General features: G+C 45.7%; 2 protein-coding genes across 2 annotated transcripts; one reads left to right on the forward strand and one right to left on the reverse strand.

The window, feature by feature from the left end:
• Nucleotides 1–4617: 4617 nt before the first annotated feature.
• LOC124659328 (protein SRG1-like) lies at nucleotides 4618–5757 on the forward strand. The gene has a single exon (XM_047197237.1). The coding sequence runs from the start codon at nucleotides 4651–4653 to the stop codon at nucleotides 5755–5757; it is 1107 nt and encodes a 368-aa protein (XP_047053193.1). The 5' UTR covers nucleotides 4618–4650.
• A 975-nt stretch (nucleotides 5758–6732) lies between these two features.
• Nucleotides 6733–11264, reverse strand: LOC124661560 (cullin-1-like). The gene is made up of 9 exons (XM_047199421.1): nucleotides 11170–11264; nucleotides 9508–9656; nucleotides 9321–9414; nucleotides 8466–8651; nucleotides 8309–8356; nucleotides 8046–8231; nucleotides 7870–7956; nucleotides 7457–7543; nucleotides 6733–7379 (listed from the first exon to the last, which is right to left on the reverse strand). Exons 2-9 carry the CDS (start codon nucleotides 9633–9635, stop codon nucleotides 7293–7295), a joined length of 903 nt encoding a protein of 300 aa, XP_047055377.1. The 5' UTR covers nucleotides 9636–9656; nucleotides 11170–11264; the 3' UTR covers nucleotides 6733–7292.
• Between the last annotated feature and the right edge of the window lie 5205 nt (nucleotides 11265–16469).

A 16469-nucleotide genomic window follows, 5' to 3' on the forward strand; every position in this document is an offset into this window, starting at 1 on the left:
AAAATAGAAACGTGTTTGAATATAATTAAAACCTAAAAACATACCGATAGTGAAGCTTTAGTGAAGTGCAGAAGTCATAGACAATATCGAAGCTCTACTTCTTTTTAAAAAATCTTCGGTAATTTTACCGGTCAATTTTTTTGAGTATCCCTCACCTTATGCAACAGATCATCAAGTCATCAAGAAGTTATCGAAGACAGCTTGTTGCACAACTTGGTCAGCATGATCTTTGTCATCGACAAAGCCTCTTCAATTGTTGTCATCGTCACTGGTAAAAATAATAAAAACGATGGAAAAGTATACCCAAAAAGAGGCAAAGAAGTGCATGAGAAGCCACCGGTAGACGCATTGCTCGTGGCTCAGAAGGTGGCCGGGTGGCCGCACGTCACGCATGAAGAACCAACAAAACATAATAATGCTCGGTCACACTTGTATGACACTTTTCGTACTCTAGAATTTTCCACTTAGCTACACTTGACACGAAGAATTGTAAAGCTCAAATTTTCATCAATATACTAGACCGTTCACTTTAGAGGTGTAAAGGTCTTCAAATATATATGAACACACCTACGACACTACAATTCATTAGTGACATAAGTTTACTATTAGTGGAGTCATGTATTCAATTTTTCAATTCTAATCTGAGGACATGGCTTAAAGAAAGGTTGTTTTAAGAGAGAGATTCTAAAAGAAGACTATTACCCTTCATCTCATTCGAAAATATGTTCAAAGTCATCTCAATCCTAACATTTAGCAAACTATTTTGAATTTAATATATAAGGTACAATAAGAAAATATAATTTGTTACCAGATAATAGTAACACAAATTTTAAATAAGTAAAAAATTCAATATAACTAGCCAGATTATTTTCATAATTTTCTTTTTTTTTCCTTTGTGACATCGAATATATAGCTAGACACCCTATAGTGTTACCAAATAGTTAGGCATTGTAAGTGTCCAGCCATTTAAGATCCACAAGGCTCTGTTGATTTACTACAAAAGATGCCTATGTACCACCGCACTATATCTGGAACATCTCATCTTGTTATATACTTGTGTTATCATGTGGGGAAAGCCGGATTTTTCACAACCATGTCTAAAAACAAGTTATCACTCTGGTACCAAATCTAATTGTTTATGCTCACTATGATTGTATGTGCAGTGTAATAAGGAAAAGAAGATTCAATAACAAAAAAAATTCCTAACGTTTGTTCTAGAAGACTTCGAGCTAAATGTTACACAATCTTTGGTCACTCATATGTTTATACAATTTAACTACGGAAATACATTTGTGCACCCAAGCATGGGTGTGGGTGCTTCCACAGCCGTCGGATGCTGTAAGATTCGGAAAAGTTGGAAGGGGGGAGAAATCTTTTAAGCTATTTTCCGATAATTCAGCACAACACGTGGGTCGTGTAGAAAGCATCCCGACATGGCTTTGACACCAGGATTCCCGGATTCTCTTTCCTCTCTCACCGACAGGCACACGGACGTCCCAGGCACACCATGTCACCATCCCTCCTTTCTCGCGTGCGACAGGCACGCCGTCCCTCCATTCCTTCCTTGCGTGCGACAGGCACCGTCCCTCCATTCCTTCCTCGCGGGCTTCCTCCATTGCTGCACCATGTCACAGTCTTCCCTGCGCAGCAGCGACGCGCGCACTGGCGGCGGTTGTGGCGGCGGATGCACCGGCGGCGGAGGCTGCGGCGGATGCAGATGCAGTGGAGGATGCCGATGCGGCGGCGGCGGTTCCGGCGGCGGAGGCCGCGGAGGATGCAGATGCAGTGGAGGATGTCGATGCGGCGGCGGTTCCGGCGGCGCCGGTCCCGGCGGTGGCGCTGGCCGTCCATGGAGTCAAAACCGCAGCCTCAACGAAGAAACTTCCAAGCACGTTTTGAAGCCCCGGCTGCTATGCGCTTGCAAAGTCCCACTTAGCCAGAAAACTTCCCTTAGATCGAGGAATCCACATCGAGACTACTACATCTGCCCAAAAATAGAAACAAATGTAAGCAATTTCCCCTTTTTCGAGTTTGGTTTTTCGATCTTGTTCTCTCTGCTTCCTTTTCTATTGGTAGAATTTCCCCCTCCCCATTTACTTCCGTCACTGTCACAGGAACCATAATCATGCAAGGCATGGATATGGGATCTCGTGGCCGATTTCGTCGAGAAGATGGTAAAGTTCAGAACAAGATTTCTTCAGGCGGAACACGGACGGGAGCTGGCGGCAGTTCGGGAAGAGCTTCACCAGGCTCTCAGCAGAAGGGAGACAGAGATGAGGGATCAAGTTCTAGCCCGGCAGGTAGAGACTAGTGAGTCGCAGTCCCAGATTTTGGGTCTGCAATACCAGATCAACTCACTTACCTCATCTGCCTCAAAATTCATGAAGCTCCGCATAGTTATGATGATGTTTGTTGCCATGTGCTGGTTATTAGCTCCAGGCTCAATCGTAATTGCACTTGCTGCCACTTCCATAGCAGCTTTGATGTTTATTGTGTAGGCTGGTATGCAATGTGGAGTGCCATTTGCAGATTTGATGCTTCTAGTGTAGGCTGCCGCTGTAGTCCCAATGTATTTTCAAGTTGTACTTCTGAATGTTCTTACCTTGAATGAAAAGCGAAGTTTTCATTTTTGTGATTGTGCTTTCTATTTGGGAGTTGCTGCATTTTTTCGTCGAGGCAGATGAACACTAACCTTTCTTAATCCCAGTTTATCCTATGTTCATTGACCTGTAAAATGTACACATGGAGCATCATTTGTTTCCCAAATTTCTGGCTTTATCCATCACCTGTTACATGGTGGACCAAAATTCTGGAGCAGCATTGTTCCCAAATATCTGCCGGCTCGCGCTGCCTTCCTCCCTGTATATTCTTGAATGGTGGCGGTGTCCCGGTGCTGCGGCAGTGCAGCTCCACGCCGTTGTGTTCGTTGAGTTCCTTTCCGTTTTGGAGAAGCCAGCAGAGCGCTGGAGCAGGACTTCGTCCTTGTCGTTACTGCCGTTGTAGGCGTCAGTCACGGAACTTCGAGAAGAGGCAACAGTCGTGTCGCGCATGCGCGCGGCGCTGGCCGCGGCAATCTCCGGCCGGCACCGATAGGTCGGCCAGGGCGCGCAAGGTGGAGGGCGGTGGAAAAAAGGTGGATTTTGCCAGCGGCAAGAGCGAGGCGACCCCTCCAAGCTCTAGAAAAATGTTCCTCTTGAACTTGCAGGTCGGTCCGCAAGGTTGCGGGCAGCGGCACAACGGAGCAGTCGCTACGCCGGGGAAGATGGCCAGCCACGAGAGGAAAAGTGGAGAGAGAGAGTGGGAAACTGGGAATGAACAGCAGAACCTCTGCACCGAAGGACTAGGTCCTGACAAGGAGGACAGAGGCTACTGTTGCTCCTGGTCACACGGAGAAAAGCCACGGAAAAGGATAGAGCGATGTGACAGAAAAAATGTGCTAGCTCGAGCGAAATGTTCAAGTTAATCTGTTCGTGCACGAATCTTGAACTAGAAACGAGTGGTACAGGATACACGCACACCCATGCTTGGGTGTACAAAATCCACACTCAATTTAACTATCTCTTTTTACATAGACTTTTGATTGTAATAAATTTGTGGAATGGCTTTCAAGGAGCGTGATCCAACTTGAAATTCCTTCATTTTATTTATACTTGTTTTGTAATAGGAATGAGCAAGCGAAACACCTTTGTTTATTTTTTTCTTTTGCATGGTTTTGACACCCACGAAAATAAATTATTGCGACAATGTTGCCAACATGCAAAAGAAATGTTGTACGTGGGGTTTCATTGATGCAATAGTTGGATCTCACATTTAATTGAGAGGGGGCAATGGGGGATGCAGCCGATCGAGCTTTCTATCCTTCCACCTGCACCTTGCATCCATAAGAAGAAGATAATGAATCGAATTAACACCCTAAGAAGACAACCAAGAGAGAATTCCTAATCTCGTAAGAGGAAGCAAAATAATTCCGAATCAAATTGCTCTAATGAATACCATAGTCTGACTCAAACTCCCCTACAGAAATATAAGCTGAAACAAATGGTTGCTTTTGACTAGAACCATCCTTCATTATCTTCAACGAAAAAAGGCCCTAAAATGCCGCTGAAAAGAAAAGGTTTACACGGTCCATGAACCACCACCATCATCATCGAGTCTCCATCATCACGAGATATCTTAATTTAATTTAAACCGGCATTACGGACCCCAGCCCGTGCCTATCTCGACCTCCGAAATTGGCAAGTAAACGTCCGACTAATGAACCACTCGATCGTCCCGCGTCACAAAGTCGCCGATCATGGAGCAAAATAGCCAAACCAAAGCTAAAGCCCACAGGAAAGAAACTGGCTACCAAAGGCTAAAGCGCACACTGCCTGCCACCATCTAGCGTCCGTTCCTCTGCTCAGAAGCAAAATCAAGCTTGCCGGCTGGATCGGTATCCTGACATCGACTGGACTGCACAAAACTGAGCTGAGCTCAGGTGTGAGCGACGATGGATTAATGGTAGGCCACTCCACCAAGAGATGGACGGCCAGGACATATCTCCATGATCTCTTCCCTGCTAGGCCTATATATACAAGCACACGCCCCAGTGTTTAGCAGAGCACCGATCGGTCTCGAGCTACGAGATCTTGCTGAATTAGTTGAACAAACATGGCGTCAGCCGCCGTCTGCTCCACTAAGCAGGAGGAGCTGAAGAAGCAACAGGGTAGTGAGCTCAAGATCGGGGAGGTCCACGACGTGCAGGAGCTGCAGCGGACTTGCCTGGCCGACGTGCCTGAGAGGTACGTCCGGGAGGGCGACGACCGGCCGGGCGGCTGGAACGTGTGCGAGCAAGCGCACATCCCGGTGATCGACCTTGGCGAGCTGCGGCGCGGCGGCGGGGACGAGCTGGGCAGGCTCAGGCTCGCCTGCGAGGACTGGGGCTTCTTCCAGGTGGTGAACCACGGCATCGAGGGGGAGCTGCTGGACGAGATGGAGAAGGTGGCGAGGGAGTTCTTCGCGCTGCCGCTGGAGGAGAAGCAGAGGTACCCGATGGCGCCGGGCGGCATCCAGGGCTACGGCCACGCCTTCGTCTTCTCCGACGACCAGAAGCTCGACTGGTGCAACATGCTCGCGCTCGGCGTGTCGCCGCCCTCCATCCGGCAGCCCGCGCTCTGGCCGACGACGCCGGCCGCCTTCACCGACACGCTCGTGAGGTACTCCGCCAAGGTCAGGGAGCTCTGCGTCGTGCTCCTGGCGCACGTCGCCGAGACGCTGGGGCTGCCGTGCGGCACGTTCGAGGGCATGTTCGGCGGCGAGGCGGCGGTCCAGGCCGTGCGGATGAACTTCTACCCGCCGTGCCCGCGGCCGGAGCTGGTGCTGGGGCTCAGCGCGCACTCCGACGGGAGCGCCGTTACCGTGCTCCAGCAGGACGCCGGCCGCGTGGGGCTCCAGGTGCGCAGGGGCGACGCGTGGGTGCCTGTCCACCCCGTCCCGCACGCGCTCGTCATCAACCTCGGCGACTCGCTTGAGGTGCTCACCAACGGCAGGTACAAGAGCGTCGAGCACAGAGCAGTGACCAACGGCGAGCAGGACCGGTTGTCCATCGTCACGTTCTATGCGCCGGCCTACGACGTCGAGATGGGTCCGCTGCCGGAGCTCCTCGCCGACGGGGAGCCATGCCGGTATCGGAGGTTCAACCACGGCGAGTACAGCCGGCACTATGTCACCAGCAAGCTGGAGGGTAAGAAGACGCTGGATTTCGCAAAGATCAACTAACTAGGCCGCCAGGAAATATACATACATAATCTACCAAGTTGATAGTGTGCTTAAGATTCCTGATGCATCTGCCCGCTAATGAATATGCTTGGCAGAACTGTATACCTAGTACAGGAATGAGTAACAAAGCAACAACTTGCCAGTTAAAAGTATGATTCCTTCGAAAAAAGCAAAACCACATAATGATTCCAAAATGAATTACTTTTGACGAATGATCCATTGCAAGTTGACTATTACGTCAAAACTAACTTTAAAGGTGCTTTCAACCGTGATCATTCTTTTAATCCATTGACAATCACAAAAGCAAACACTTGATCACTAAAGCTGTCTGGGTAAGAAAAAACATGGCCAAGAAACACTTTTTGAATGTCAACAAAGAATTTCAGCACAAATAAAAACCTGGTTATGCGCATATGCTGCCTGCAAGGATCACTCAAAGCCAGACCAATAAGTTCAAATCCAAAAGTGCAAACAATTGCTAAAACTGTCTCCAGGCAAGAATAAAAAGTTGCAATCTTAAACCCCTCAGCTTCGATCTTAACAGCACAACTGAAGCGGAAACGCATGCAATCTACATACTCGAGCTACAGTTAAGCAATGTAGCCAAATACATAAACAGCAAGGTCGCATCAAATCATAAACAAAGACAACTAGACTAGTTTCAACCATAGACAGCATCAGAAGCGCACAAGGCAACTTGACAATACAATGACAATTAAAAGACCCTATGCCCTTTGACACTACAAAAAGGAAACAATATAGTAATGCAAAGGCAAGAGAAATATTGCTAAGAATCGCCTTCTCAAATGTAGACGAAAGAGTTTCAACACTACACGAAAAATGGAAGTAGTTACGATGTGAGAATAACTCAAAGTCAGACAGTTAAGGTATAAATTCCATGTACCATTCATCAGGTTTTGGAATCCAAAAATGCAAACAATTGCCACGCAACATAAAACTGCCTCTAGGCAAGAATAAAAACTTGCGATTTTAGCAACATAATTGACCTGGAAAGAACAGAAATGCACGCAATCTACTGACTTCGAGCTACAGTAAGCAATGTTGGCAAGTATGAAGCCATATAGACAAGACAACCAAACAATCTCCAAGCATAGACATCATCGGAAGCACACAAGGGACACATGCCATGCACCATTCATCTTGTTGTCATGCCACACTCCATGTCCAATCATAAGCAACAATGTGAGCCACTAAGAGAACTGGGTGCTAACTTGCCTAATATTCGCTAGATGACAATCAGAATAAACCACCAATGGCACACAATGATCAGCCATCTTGTACATTTGAAATGCAGTTGAGCATAAGGGGTACGAGCTGGCATTTAAATGCAATAAAGAGCCATGTAGATTCAGCATAGGGTTTCCTATAACTGAACCTCGCCAACAAGACCCACGGTCTCCGCATTGGTACCAAAAACGAGCTGCACAAAAAGTGCCCCAGATGTAGGCCATGTTCTAGAACTCTTGTATATAAGCTTGGTTATAGGTGAACGTTAGCTAAAGCGCCCTTCCTTTCTACTCCATGTAACTGACAGAACTGTTATCTGAGCCGCTGTCAATTGTCAAGCGATTGCATCTGGCCAGCAGATCATCCTCCACTGTCTGATATGAGTAAAAAAAATGGTTAGCTGTAATTCAAATTAAAATATTAACGATGATGGCAGTGCAGCTGAGTTCACCTTGTATGTTTGAAGCAAAAGTTGGCCACCAATCTGTTTCTCTGCTGCATAGCTGTCATAAGTTTGCATCAATGGAGCACTAACAACCTGCAGCAGGAGTGGAGGCAGTAGAAGGATAAATATTGCTGGAAATATTATTTTGCATGATTCAAGCAACTAAATTTAAGTAAACTCAGTAATTAACACGTTAGCTAATTCTGGCCAATCTAGTTTCCTATTTTACTTTTGTATCTACAGTCTTTAGGCATATAGACACCAATATAGCGCAAACAAGCACACATCCTATTTTGGAGTTTTAGAAGAACCATTAAATACTGGTAACCAAATGCATATGTTTCCCTACATACTACTACTGGAAGAGGGTAAAACACTTCAATCCTGATAACATATTTTCTTTCATAATTAAAACGAACCTTCAAACAGAGTTCTGAGGAATCTGCCTCGGAAATACACAGATAGTGCATCAATTTCATGGTTTCCTTCTCCACAGTATGCTGGACCTATAGGTAACATATATAAACAGTGTTAATAAACTAAACAAGAAGTAACACCGGCTCGGTGACTCGTTAGTTAATACTGAAGTACTGACCTTGGCAAGGTAATCTTGTAGAGGGTACTGCACAATCCATTCAGAACTTTTCCTGGAGTAGTAAGCATATGTATCTTGAAGAACAGCTTTTTTCATTGAGGGTTTGACTTCAGAACGACATATGCCATGCATAATGCCCATCAACAGGTCCATATCAACCTTCCTTCCATCACGCTCTTGGCGGATCTGGACAAATTAAGTGTTATGTACAGAAGGTATGCATTGAACAATAACAAAACGAAAAATAGCTATTTAAGAATTACCAAAGTCAGTAGAGCCTCAGCTACTTCATGGTTGAAGAAAGAAAAGACCTAGCAAAAGGATTAAATGACATGAAAGTAGGGTATAGAAATGCGTAACTCAGCTTATGATAACACCAGAACGAATCTGGAAGCAAAAAAAATCTCGGATAACACTTACTGTAGAGAAAAAAGAGGTGGCAGCACTGTCTTCAAGACAAGGTAGTTTTCGTTGCTCGACAAAGCAACGGTTCAAGTAGCTGAAGAAGCCAGATACACATTTAACCATGATACAATAGTTTGACCACATTTTCAGAAGCTGTCTCAAAAGGTCATCATCTCTCTTGTGCATCAGATGGGGTAAAACCTAAGTAAGCAAAAAAAAGAGGTAAACAAAAGGGAACAAGGATGGATGTCTCTGATGCTAACGAAAGATATTTGTTTAGCATGAGATGCAAAGTACGTGAAATTTATATATGCACATCATATGTAGAATAGGTATTTTGATATCATGACAGCTGCGATGTAGTCTCTGACATAACGATATCACTTTCATGGGTTTGATATTAAGGGTTTTAGATGAGAACTATGACAATAAGTCAATAACACAAGAAGGGCTATCAAAGAGCCCTGTCAACATGCATAATAAGATTAGTTCCTCAATGAAAATAAATTATTTCTGAGTTTCCTTTTGCAACAACAGTTCCCAAACACTATGACAAAGATCAACTAATCTGGTTTGTGACTTAGTTCAAGATGGGACAACACTATGATACTAACTTTTTGCGAACATTATGATACTCTATGGACATAAGTCATAACCACTCCAGCAGTCATATCTCCAGACCCGTACCTACTACGATTATTCAATACAAGGTCGGCTAGATATGGGCTAGTAGAGAAAATAAAGTCAGCAGTTCAAATATAAGATTTCAGTAATCATGTCATGACTTCCAAATGTAACAATTGGTTAGAACTTGAAATATTTACTCAGCCACGGAAAACTGTGAAATGAAAACAGAGGCCAAGATAGTACCAACACACGAACGGATTCTGCAAGTGTAGCCTTGTAACCGTTGTACATCTCTTCACAATAGCTGGTTGTCTGCACAGCCATTCTATAAGCACAGCTGGAAAAGTAGAGAAACGTAGCATGAGCAACAGATTTAAGTTATTCATTGTACAGATTACACGGTGAAAAAGAGTTAATGAGAGAATCATACTCGTAGCAGTTCATGTACTCAGCCACAGTAGGCCTTGTACCTGTGGAACCCTCAAGAATCTTTGAGCATGTAACAATCCCCTGTTCCAGGACCCTCCAGCCATCCTCAAAGCTGAGGTGCGCATTCATTTCTACTGCTTTTGCTCCTAGCTGGGCAATGGAAAAAAATCTGTAAGAGCGATTGTTTTATATCAAACAATTGTTTAATATATGCAAGGGCATCCAGAACAGACACAAAATTTGTATCGCGAATGCCAACCAACTTTAGTTGGATATACAAAACTCAATGAAGGCATAGGATACCCTACAAATGATACTCCTAATTTCATTAATGCAATGTTCCAGAAGCCCTCATGCGCCACTGTTATGCCTAAACTTCTGCCAAGAAAATTTGGAACTTTGTCCACACATTTCACAGTTCAAAACATCCATACTTAACAATCAATACATGAGGCATAATAGAAAGCCTTTTATAGATAAGAAAAATAGACCAACCAGACACTGGCACATGGTGCCTTGGTGGCATTATTTGTAGAAGAACTACCAGGACACAAGGCGCTACGTGAAAAAACATCCCGCCAAAAAAAGTCGAACCCTGGAGGGAGGGTGATGCTCACGTACCCCACCAACCGAGCGATGCTCAGTTCTCAACACAAATCCTATATATATCCAAAATAAGATGCATGTTTCTTCTTCATAAGTGTAGCGCTAATAGGTTTTGGCCCCACAATGGGTGTTCGAGGGCGAACACTAGCAGCGGTTTTCCTATCAGTGCACCAACTCGCTACCATTTGCAGCGGTTTTCCTATCAGTGCACCAACTCGCTACCACTTGCTTTCCCATCACCTCGTAATTGCTGCTGTAGCGAACTTGTATTTCCGTTACGCAATCAATGAGAAGGGCACGCTAGCCCAGTTGGAAACGCGTCTCCATCGTACAACTATATACAGACACAAACTAAGGAAGACTAGTTGAGTAATATAACTAAAATTGAGCATTTCACTGTCCATTTGTATGTAGTAATAGAATGATACAGCAGGAGAACAGGGTCGACTTTTCTCTTCTCGAACATGCAGTGAAATCATGTCATAGTTTATTAGAAGAACACCCAAGAAAGCGAGCATGGCGACCCAGTTACACACCCCACCTTAGGTTATATTGCTCACAACAACGGAAATATCAGATCAAAACTCGCCTACAGGTCGAGCAGGCTAGGGTTCGTCGCTGTAAGTAAAATAACAAAACCTAGATGGGTGAATCTCCACTCCCCGCTCCACACCAATCCAGCAGGGCGGGGAGGACGGCGACTACAGGAGAAGATATCTGCTTCGGTGCTTCGGCGGAGGTGGTCAGGAGGGGACGCGCGGCGGCGAGGGGTCGGATCGATGGCCCCGTCGGCGGCGGGGGGTTAGGGAAACCTAAACCCTACTGCGAAACAGCAAATCCATCACATCGGCATTCAGCAAGGGGACAAGGGCGCGCAAGAAACGGAATTCGCAACAAGCCGACGAGGATGGGCGCATTCGAGAACAATCTATGCGGATAGATTTGGGTTTCTTGACTCATGGTAGAATACTGGGAACACAGCACGAAATCGATCGGATTGGGGACAGCGAAACTAGAGGAATCAGCCGGCGGCGCGGGGACAGGAGGAGGGGGTTACCGGAGAGGGGAGTGGATCGGGTGCTGCTCGCCGCCGCCGCCGCCCGCGTCGTCCGTCTGCTCGAGCTCACCGCGGTGGTGGTGAGGAGGGGAGGGAAGCCGACTGCAGATGGGAGAGAGGGGTTTCTGCTTTTTTTTTTCTGAGGGGTTTGGCACTCGGGTACCCCTTTTTAACTTTTTTCTAGGGATGGTGCAGCCCTCAACTTGTAAACTCCCGTTCACATAAAAAAAAAACTTGTAAACTCCCGTAGCGTGATTGGGACTCAACAAAAAAACTTTTTTATAAAAAAATATAATTTTGGTTCCTTTTGATGAGATTTCACATTTTCTTTTTTTCCCTTGAATGAAATGAAATAGTGTACGTTAGGCACTAAAGGTGGACTATGATAATTTTGTTAATTAAACATATTTAAGAAATTTAAGTATCTCAAAATTGAATTTTTTTGCGCGCATGCAAAAAGGCGCGAAACTCACATGTTACGTGTCGACAAAGTAATGAGGAGCGGCTATAAATAGGACGAGATGTCATTCATGGGTGGACGCAACGGGTTGGCCGGCGGGGCCGTGGTCCACCCAGAATTCCGCGAAAAAATTGTATACCTCTAACCTAACGTTTTGAAAAAGGCCCAACCGGCATGTTTTGTCGGTTTTGGTCGTTCTGAAGACCTAGTGCATCACGCGTCAGGGCGAGCGCATAGACGCGAAGACTCAATTTCCTTAATTGACTCCCCCATTGACGCCACATCACTGTCCATGACTCCTCCCGCCGACGCCTCCCTTTGCCGGCTCGCCTTCCGTTGCCCCTCCCATACTCTAGACGTTGTTGCCCCCTTTGCTCCTGCATGATCGCACAAGCAGGTGCTCCGTGCTCGACTATCGCTGCTCGGTTGTTCGCCGCTCTGGCTTGGCCACCGTGATGCCTCCCGTCGTTGTCCTCCTTCCCAGATCATTCCCGCGCCCGTCGTTGCTTCCTCTGCAGCCACATCCCCGCTTGGACGCTTGTCTCCGCTCAAAATCTAGGCGGATATTGGAAGTCGGGAAGGTATGCTGCCATATTCACACTTCCTGAGGTTGTACCCCTAATCTTTGTGTATTAATGTTAAAATGACATTTGCATTGAATCAATTGGTTTGGTAGTTGTGTCTAGAATGGATGATTTATATTTACAAATAGAAATTACTACTAGTCAATAAGGCATTGTACCCCTATTCTTTGTGCCACTTATATTTTTCTATTGCAATTGTAGAAATGTAAAGGAAATCCCATGTTTTGGCACTTACCGAAACATGAAGCAAAGAAGAATAGAAGATTGCATCTTCTTCAATATAGAAGACGGTGGTCTTTTGCTGGTGAAAGGACACGGATGTCGCCTAGAGGAGGGGTGAATAGGCGATTTAAAACTTTTACGAGATGGGCTTAACAAATGCGGAATAAAACTAGCGTTTACTTTGTCAAGCCCAAAGCCTATATACTATTGTTCACCTATTGACATAGGCATCCCAAATGGGCCTGCCTAATATAGTACCCGGGGTTTATTGAAGGCCCGCTACCCGAAGAATAAGAAGACTCGACAGCCCAAGATGTATTTAAGGAAAAGATAGAGTTGTAATAGGAAGTGTTATTTGTAAATTGGCGGGATGAGTTAGAAACCGTCCCGGACTCTGCAATCCTTGTATAGCACGAATCCCTCGGCTCCACCTATATAAAGGGGGGGTCGAGGGACGAGAAGATCATCAAATCATTGTCTACAAACCCTAGTTTTCATATTCGTCGAGTACTTTTCGGCTGAAACCTTCGAGATCTACTTGCCCTCTACTTCTAACTAAACCCTAGCCTATAATCCATAGGCATTGACAAGTTAATCCCTTGTCACCTATGTGCACCAACAACTTATTCTAAGCAATGGTTCACTTATGTGCAACAACAACTTATGCTAAGCAATACAAGCAAGTATGTGATAGCAAGATATATATAACTTCAAGCACGATGGCTATCACAAGGTAAAGTGCATAAGTAAAGAGCTCGGGTATAGAGATAACCGAGGCACGCGGGAGACGATGATTTATCCCGGAGTTCACACTCTTGCGAGTGCTAATCTCCGGTGGAGAGGTGCGGTTGCTTAGTGCTCCCGAACGCCACAAGAGGCTCACCTTGAGGTGTGGTTGCTCGATGCACACCAACGCCACAAAGGCCTCACCCCAAGATGCGGTACTCACACCACACACCGAACGCCACGAAGGCGCCTCACCTAAATCTCCGGTGACCCTCGCCACGAAGGCCTAGGTCACGGTTCCACTAAGGGATTTCCTTCGAGGCGGAAACCGGGCCTTACACAAAGGTTGGGGCACACATCCACAACTTAATCGGAGGCTCCCAACAAATCACCACAAAGGTCTAGAATCCGTCTAGGGTTCCAAGAACCCAAGAGTAACAACCTTCTTGCTTTCACCACCACGAATCACCGTGGAGAACTCAAACCGATGCGCCAAATGCAATGGCAAGAACACCACAAAGATGCTCAAGTCCTTCTCTCTCAAATTCCAACAAAGCTACAAAAGCTATTGGGGAATAAGAGAGGAAGAACAAAAGAAGAACACAAAGTTCCCCAAGATCTAGATCCCAAAGATTCACTCACAAAGAGATGATTTGGTTTGGTCAAAGTGTGGATCTAGATCCCCTCAATCTTTCTCTCAAATAGATGCAAGAATCATGGGAAGGGGAGAGAGATCTCAAGCTCACAAAAAGTCAATCAACAATGGAGGTGAGAGGCTTGAGAGAGAGGAGGAAGAAGAAGGAGAGAACCAAAGAGTGAGAGGAAAAGGGGCTTAAAAGGAGGGTGTATTATTTCTGCCCGTTGGGCTGCCAGACCAAGTCTTGGGCCAGAACTGGTGGACCCGCGCGTGAGCGAGCGCAAGAAGAAACAAGCCAGGGAAAAACCGGGAAGGATCGATGCTGGGCGGGCGCACGTGCGAGGGCGAGCCGCGGCGAGCCGACCGTCTCGTGCGGGGCCGGCGAGGCGACGAGCGACGCGAGCGAGCGGCCGTGCGAGGCGAGCGACGCGAGCGGGGCCGGCGAGCGGGGCGCGAGGGGCTGCCGGGCAGCCCACGTGGGCGGGGCCCGGCGTGGGGCGGGAGCAGGCCGGGCGCGGGAGAGGCGGAACCTCCGGCCTGGGCCGGGCGGCACCTCCGGCTTGGGCCGGCCGGAGCCTCCGGACCAGGTACCGGAAAAAGGAAAAAGAGGGCCAGGGGGTTACTGAGAGCTGTGCTTGCTGAGCGGTAGAGAGCCCGGTAGCGCGGGCGGTAGTACCGGCCGTTTCCTTTTTTTTTTCTTTTAAACTTAAACTTAAAATGCAAATAATTTGAGATTGGAAAAACCAAATGAGACGAAACCAATTTTGTTGGAAAGAGGACGACAAGAGCTACCCCCACAAAAACTGGAAATATGGAAACTAGTGGGGGGTGATTTTATATGATTTTTAGAGTGACAACCCCTCAATACAAGAAACCGATAAAACCACCCAACTCGAAAACGCAACAAGCGATCTATGCAAAATCCGTTTTCGATGAACTAGAGCTTGTCATGAGAGTAAGCACAAGCTCTAAAACATCACATGGATAATATCCAAATAATCAACCAAGAAAGATGATGCAAGGATGCAAAGGTTTGAGCTCTCTCCGAACGATACGATCGAGTTACTCACTCGAGAGCCCTCTTGATAGTACGGCAACTAAACTATACACCGGTCTCCAACTACACCATGAGACCGATGAGAAAGAAACCCTACCAAGAGCAAACCTTAACCATGCGCATTCCACTTGAGCTCGATGATGACGATCTTGACCGCAACAAGATGGAACGCCTTTCTTGCTTGTGCTTGCTTGACGAAGTCTTGTAGATTGCTCCCCCATAATCCACCATGGGAGAGCTTCTTCTTCGGCGCATCTTCTCAAATCCATGAACACCATATGGATGACAAGCTTCAAGCATATGATCTCTTCGAGTTGGCTCATCTTGAACTTGCACTTCATTTCTTCATTCTTCATCATGTTGATGTCTTGAGATAACTTGAGGGCTCACTTCATCTTCATCTTCAAGACATACTTGACACTTGATATCCTTCATCAATTTCTTCTTATTGCAACCTTGAAGCCAACATATGGTTCAAGCATTGCCTATGGACAACTACTACAAATATAACTCAATGCAAACATTAGTCCATAGGGATTGTCATTAATTACCAAAACCACACATGGGGGCTCCATGCACTTTCAGCTGGCTTGCGTTGATCACACACCTATGGACATATTCGATACCGCTTAAAATTGATATATATTCAGGATGGGAATGGGGCGGGCCGACCCGGCGGGTCGCTGACCCGACCCAAAAAGTCAGGGCCAATGGGTCATGTGGGTCGGCCCTAAATAAGATTTGGGCCAATGAGGCCGGCATCGACTGACCCGCCGGGTCAGCTGGGTCGACCGGGAACTGCTATGCGCCGACCTGGTCGGCGCGTGCGGGGTGCCGCACACCCCCACCGACCAGGTCGGGTAGTTTGGGCCGCGGCCCATTAGCTCAGGTACGATTTTTTTCTTTTTTTCTTCTTCTATTTTTTCTGTTTTTTTTCTGTTATTAGTATTTTCTTTTTCAAAATCTAACATTTTTTATGAAATTATTTTTCAAGATTTTTTTTAAAATATAAACATTTTTTAATTTAACAGTTTTAAAATTTGAACGATTTTATATTTTGAATATTTTAAAAAATTAAATTTTCAAAAATTGAACATTTTCCACGTTTGAAAGGTTTTTTAATTTGAACGGTTTTTAAAATTGAAAAAATTTCATGTTTGAACGATTTTCAAGTTTGAACGATTTTTAAATTTGAACGTCTTTTAAATTTGAACAATTTTCATGTTTGAACGATTTTTTATTTGAGCGGTTTTTAAATTTGAACGGTTTTCAGATTTTGAACAGTTTTTTATATTTGACCATTTTTTAATTTATTTTTTTAAAATATTTCTATTTTTCGAATCTGAAAAATAAAATTAAAAAAAGAAAACAAAAAAAACAAAAAAAACGAAAATAGAAAACAGAAAAAAAAAACAGGAAAAAAAGAAACAGAAAATAAGAAACAAAAAAGAAAAGAAAAATCGAAAAAGGAGGCAGCCCGCACCTAACTGGGCCGGCCCGTACCGCGCGTGGGGGTGTGCGGCGCGCGGTACGCGCCGACCTGGTCGGTGTGTAGGGTTTGCCGGGTCGACCCACCACGTAGCGACATCAGGCTGCAACTCTGTCTGAATCATC

The sequence above is a fragment of the Lolium rigidum genome, chromosome 6 (genome assembly GCF_022539505.1).
Source record: "Lolium rigidum isolate FL_2022 chromosome 6, APGP_CSIRO_Lrig_0.1, whole genome shotgun sequence".
NCBI classification, from domain to species: Eukaryota; Viridiplantae; Streptophyta; class Magnoliopsida; order Poales; family Poaceae; genus Lolium; species Lolium rigidum.